Source organism: Neurospora crassa, linkage group VII (genome assembly GCF_000182925.2).
Source record: "Neurospora crassa OR74A linkage group VII, whole genome shotgun sequence".
NCBI classification, from domain to species: domain Eukaryota; kingdom Fungi; phylum Ascomycota; class Sordariomycetes; order Sordariales; family Sordariaceae; genus Neurospora; species Neurospora crassa.
In genome coordinates, this window is record NC_026507.1 from 3,493,256 (window position 1) to 3,499,546 (window position 6,291).

Consider the following 6,291-nt stretch of genomic DNA (forward strand, 5'->3'; position numbering starts at 1 on the left):
CCCCGCTAGTGTAAAGCATCCCGCACAGTTTATTGTGGAGTCTTGACGCGATCCCCTGTTGACTCCTCTCCTCTCTGCCTATCAACCCGACACCTTTTTCCACAGCGAGCATCCCGAACATCCAACAGATCATCGCCTTCACATCAACATCCTTAAAGGTATTGACTTTTCCTTTTTGATGGACCAATTCGATCAGCTTCCTCGTCGACTGCGCATGGCGTGGAGTCAGAAGCACCTAATCAAGCCACTGGACCGCGCAGGTTGGTGCGATTCATCCCGTTTGTCATGTTTGGTTGGTTTTGCTATGCTTGAACAGGGGACTGTCGAGTGGCATCCGATGAGCTTATCGTCCGGTATTTCTACTCATTTCCTATGTTGTCATTCTCCTATTCTAGCCCAGCAGTCAGTCTCCTGGTCACCTGCCTCCGGACATTAGGTAGCAACAAGTGTTGTCGCAATACCGAGACCCCAACCGCCGGCCTTCGATGTTGTCCAGCCACGGAGGGTTCAAGGGAGGTCCACGGCACGGGCGTATGGAAGAAACTGGGCGCTGAATGACACCCTCGTCCTCCTCTTCAGACCAGGAACCGGGCCAAGTGACGATCCAGGAGTACGACGGTCAAATATATCCAAAATGCCCTCCAGATCGGAAGAGCCAATCGGCTCATCCAGCTGACGGGTAAATGGGTTAAAGTTTTGGGAATGGGGTATTCCACCTTTGTTGTCACCAATCCATCAACGGCTGGTTGTTACCGTTCCACAGAGAAACACTTGGCTGATGCAAGTTCGTCGTTCCGAGAGTCCGAATAAGACTACTTTAATAAACAAGTCTGGCAATTAGCTAAAGCAGAACAGTGTTGCGGAGGCGAAAGCTTTGCTCCCATCCATGCTTTGTTTACTTTTATCAACTTTCATCTTTTTACTCATCACATCACGGAACGGGGGCTCCTCTTGGATAACGGCTTTCTCTCACTTGAGCCCCCAGCACTACCGTACACAACGCCGTGTCACCTGTCAAAGCCTGCCAAACAGCTGCCGCCACCGTTTCGGGGTTTCTTTTATTGTGGGGTTGAACATCGGCCAGCTCGCGGTGTCAATGACCCCGCCAATGCTCTTCTTGGTCTGGGAAGGAAAAGGGTGCGAATCACGTACTGCGATTCACAAGTCACGCTGAATGAGGAGTAGTGCTCGTTTTGCACAAATAACAGGTAGCGTTTGGACTCATCAACATAATTTTCTACGTATAACCCCATCATTGGCACCTTCATAGATATGCCTGATGTCACAGTTGCTGCTCCGTCTGAGGACACTCGAGAGTCGCGAAAAGACAGCAACAGTCGAAGAGCTGCCGCATGTTTGGTATGTCGGCGGTCAAAGATTCGGTGCGAAAAGGGGAAAAGCCGACATAACGATGATGACCGATGCCAACGATGTCTTCAGCTAGGGGTACAATGCGTCCGCCCCGAATTCCATGTGGGCAGGAGGAAAGGTGTCAAAAAGCAAGTTCTGCTGGTTCTTCATAGCACAGCCCTGTTACTGACCACCTCCTCAGTAAGCGCACCGGGCTGGAAAAGGCACTCCATCAAGTCGAACAGGCTGTCAAACGATCAGGAGCCAGTCTGCACGGTATTGAGGCCACCAAATTCGTTTCCGAACTCAAAGAAATCTTAGGTGCTGGCTCACTTACACCTCTTGCCGATGGCGACTCTGAAAAACCCAGCACTGGTCATACAAGGACGTCCCCGGCCATATCACGCAGGCCTAGTGAAATTCTGATGGCGGATGTTTCCGAAGATTCAGGCGATAGCTCCATGTCGGATCATGATGACATGAGCATTCCGCAAGACTCCACGCCAACTCAGAGCCATGTGGCAGATGAGAGCCTTGCCGTCGATGATGCCGAAAATCCTCTTCAACTTCTCGCCCGAGCTTCTGACTTGCATGTTTCTCCGAAGCCAGTTGGCGAGCTTTCTACAGCCGAGATGGCCCATAGCCATCAACACCCACGCCAGAAGAAACAAACCGAGAAGCTGTCCGAGGTCGAAAAGTTCTTCAAGTTCACTCAATTCTCCCTTGACTGTGGCCCTGAATTGGATCCCATCGATCTTGGCTTACTTACCACGGAGGAGGCAGAGTCCCTCTTCGACTTCTTCCACAAGAGTCTTGCCCACACGAGATGGGGTCTGGACCCAATATTGTATACGGCCTCTTTCACCCGCTCGCGTTCGGCCTTTCTCTTCACTTCCATATGTGCAGCCGCCGCTCTCTTTATGCCAAGACAGGGCGCCCTTTCGCGGCGGTTGTCCAATCACTGTAAAACCTTGGTCAACAGAATCATAGTGGACCGATACCGGTCCGTCGAGATTGTCCTCGCCTTCATGGTCAACGTTCCCTGGATGTTTCCTGGCAAACATAGCACCGATGACGAGACGTGCTGGTACGTCTCCATGGCCACCACCATGGCCCTGGACCTGTTCCTACACAAGATTGTAGTTGCTATGGATGCCATACGAGAAAATGGCTACAAAGGAGGAATCGCACGGGCAGATTGCATTGACCCCAAGGTTGCCTTGTCTCTCGATGGGTTTGGCGACGTTGATCCGGAATCGGAACTAGGGAGACGGCTGTTGCGGCGGAGGGAGAGATGTTGGATTGCCTTGTTTGTTCTGGAGCGAGGAATGTGCTTAGCGCGAGGGAGAAGCTATACCGTGCCTGTCACGCCCCTTCTTCGACGTTGTGATGAATGGCACATGTCAGATATTGCAGATACCATGGACGGGCACTTGGTGTCCATGGCTGTCTTGCGGAGAGACTTGGTGAGCTCCCAATGTCAATGATTCCTGCAATGCAAGCACTGACACAACCAGGACGATTTGTTCAATTCCATCAGGGCAGTCTGTGACGGATCCCGCGAAACACTGGCTGACGGCGGCCTTGTTGCCCAGTCGTTCGTTCTTCCTCTTGTTCTTCGTTTCTAACTAGAAGTCGTCTTTCTAACTACCTTTCCAGGATACAAATGTCAGTCGACAAGTTCTTCGAGCAATGGCATGCCAAATGGACCATACCCATTGGCACCGGACCTCGTAAGTTACTTAAACTCTCGTCACCTTGCGGAACAATTTATTTTCTCTTCCTAACACCGGCCGGCGCAAAGAACATCGCCTACCACCCTATGTCCAAATCCTCGTCACCCACACCCGCCTCTCCATCTACAGTATTGTAATCAACCACCCCACCGCACCAACCGAAGTCCGCCACTTCTTCCATGCCGCCGGCCTTTCCTCGGCCCTGAACGTTATGCGTTCAGCCATCCAAGGCGAAGAGCAACTCTCGAGCATGCCCAATAACACAGCCATCATGATCTCCTTTGCCGCCTGTTTCGCCCTGCGCCTCAGCGGCCAGCTCTCCGGCGGGACCTCCAGCCTGGCGCCTAGTGTCCGGACGCTGATTGAGGAGACGGCGGGCGTGCTGGAACGGATTGGTACCGCTACGGACCATCGGAATGGCATGTCGACGTTGTATGGGAAGTATCTGAAGTATATCGTCAAGAAGGCGGCGGCTGCTGCGGCGACGTCGTATGAGAGCTTGGCCTCAACTGTGCGGCCGAGGAACGAGACAGCAATGACAGCGGATCGAGGCCCACCCCGTGTGGCCTTCTCTCGACACGGTGGGCCATCCGTTTCATCATCATTATCATCATCAACACTAGCAACATATCAACGCAGTAGCCAGCAGCAAGGGACTAGCACCACACACATGAGCAATCGTAATTACGGCATCCCTACCGATGCTGCTTTATCAGCGACATCCGCCGGCGCATTTCTCGAGCCTTCATCATCTACGCCATCCTCCCTCTGGGCAGCAACAGAGCCAATATTGCTACAATTCTCTTCCATGTCCGACGACCAAGTCCTCGAAGCGCTGAACAACGAGTTTCATGTGGATCCGGCTACGACGGCTTCGAACTCCAACGCGAACAGCAACAGTAGCATGTACCACCACCAACACCATGTTGGTGGCTCCGGCCTGTCGTCACTGTGGGATGATACGGGGGTTCTGCCGGATTGGTTGAATTCGGCGAATTTACCCGAGTTTGGGGTGTGAACCAGGCTAGGATGGGTGACTAGGTGACTGATAAGGAAAGAACGGTTCAGAGGATGACTGGGCTGGACCTGGATGGAGGCGTGAGTGGTGAGAGGCAAGAGGAGGGGATTTGGCGTGTGAGTGTATATGAAATACCTGTCGATATGCAGGAGGGGAGAAGATCCTAAGCGAATATCAAATAACTCACTGGATCAACGGCAGGAAGTTGGTCCGTAGTTGGATAGAACAGAACACTCAAAAAGACACAAAATAGTACGCACCACCAACGATGACTCTGCCTGAATTGAACCTAGGACCTTGCACTTTCAGACCTTTTTATACCAACTAGGACCAATAGGATGGCGCTTAATCGTGCAGTGTGCTTCCATTACACCACTCGGCCATTAAACCGCCAGTAGGTGCGCGTTTGGTTCGGTGTTGGAAGCATGATTTGGAAATGGCACTCGAATACCGGGATTTCAAGAACCATATTCTCTTTCTCTCACCTTGCGATATATCCGTACACCTCGTTCTCTTCCTCTTTCTCTTCTTGCGCACGAATCCCAAAATCGCAATCTTTCTAACTGATTGCGGTTCCGAGGAAGTTTGGATTTTAGACATGGTGAGTGACCACGATAGTAATTGGATTATTACAACTTGGGTCACCTGGCATCAAGTACACGATGTCTGACTGGGGCTGGTTCCATGATGTGTGTTTCCGTTTTGGGGATGGTGGAGAAAACTGAATGAGATGCGGGCTTAACGCGAACACTGCGAGTTGTGGCCGGTTGTTTGATAGGCGAGTAACGCACTGGCATAAAGCATTGCGGGGTTGAACGAAACCCAAATTCGCAATCCTCAGGTTCCGAAAGGGAGTGGCGCGCAATTCCACGGTATAACGTATCGTATGTATATGGGAATTGCAAAGTGATCAGAATTGCATATATATATATTTATATATATATATATAAAAGAGGGAGCCAACGCCGTACTTCCACTTGCGCATATTGTGATTATTACCTCCTATGTAGTAGAATTACCGTATGAACTCGGGTGGTTAGACTAACAACTTTCTGTGAAATCAAGCATGGTGTGTAAATCATGCTGCAACATTCATGACCACCAGAGATGCACGACGGTGGTGATATTCAATGTCTCCGATCTCTTTTTTTGAAAGACAGGTAAAAGTGAGGATATTAGAAGAATCAAATTTGCAGTGCTCCGGGGTGGTAAGACTTCTCCCCTACTATAAGTCATTTTGGCGAGCATTGATTGCACATATTCGGGTAATATGCGTAAGCATTATGCCCGGTCTCTGTGCGTGGCCTATCGCTACATACATATTGAACCCCCACTTACACTACACAATGTACACTACATATCGCGTGCTTCGACAACTGCCCGTACCCATCGGCCTTACGAGCTTCCAAAGTCTGCAGGAAGGGGGTTTGTGTCGGCGAGGTCCGAATCCGGTTGCGGTCGCACTGGGCGGGTTACAAAGTGAGAAGAAGTGTGACAAAGTGTGATTGCCGTGAGGTCAGGCGGCCGCGATGGGTTGGGCCGATTTGATGGCATTCGGGAACCATGGCAGTCGCGTGGACGACTTCCGGGTTGGGGATGCGGGATGCGACTGTGTTGTGATTATATCCAAAGGGCGCACGGCTGGAGAACATGCCGGGGGGGGGGGGAGGAACTTGTTCTTGATGGTTGGTTGTGAGACCCGAAATCGCATCATGATGGTTTACGATGGCACCAGCCCCAGAGGTGGTCCGCAGTCAAGGTGGCAATAAATCCACGGGAAAGGAAAGCCGGGGGGAATGGACAGCCGGGGGGGGGGGGGGCGATGTTTATCGGCGGTTGCGCCGTCTGCGGGCGACGACGGTTTGCCCCGGTCGTTGTGTTATTCGATTTCCCCGGTCTAGACGGGTCGTCGACTGCTGGAACAAATGCCTGTCACACATGGATGATGCTGGTCCAGCGGCACCGATGAATTTGGGGAAAAAGGTTTTTTGTGGAAGATGTGCAACCCGGACGAGAATCCGGAGATGCAGCGGCGTTCAGTTGTGACGAATACCGAATTATTCACACATGTTACAAACACTTTTGAATCTTATCTCTCGGACAGCCAACCCAGCCATTCAGAGCCCTTTAGCACGACACCACCAAACCTCTAGCGCTCTTCAGTGAAGACGTTCCAAGAACTTCCTT

General features: G+C 51.5%; 1 protein-coding gene across 1 annotated transcript; it reads left to right on the forward strand.

Moving 5' to 3' along the window:
- The first annotated feature begins 1,086 nt into the window (after nt 1–1,086).
- On the forward strand, nt 1,087–4,384 carry NCU08136 (hypothetical protein). The gene is made up of 5 exons (XM_954586.2): nt 1,087–1,499; nt 1,553–2,816; nt 2,868–2,947; nt 3,010–3,083; nt 3,155–4,384. Exons 1-5 carry the CDS (start codon nt 1,273–1,275, stop codon nt 4,102–4,104), a joined length of 2,595 nt encoding a protein of 864 aa, XP_959679.2. The 5' UTR covers nt 1,087–1,272; the 3' UTR covers nt 4,105–4,384.
- Nucleotides 4,385–6,291: the final 1,907 nt, after the last annotated feature.

Excerpts from the sequence above, each read along its gene's own strand:
- NCU08136 (XM_954586.2), top strand. The coding sequence starts at position 1,273 with ATGCCTGATGTCACAGTTGCTGCTCCGTCTGAGGACACTCGAGAGTCG. Across the intron at positions 1,500-1,552 it reads AGGAGGAAAGGTGTCAAAAA|TAAGCGCACCGGGCTGGAAA; the intron begins GCAAGTTCTGCT and ends CCACCTCCTCAG. Across the intron at positions 2,817-2,867 it reads CTGTCTTGCGGAGAGACTTG|GACGATTTGTTCAATTCCAT; the intron begins GTGAGCTCCCAA and ends TGACACAACCAG.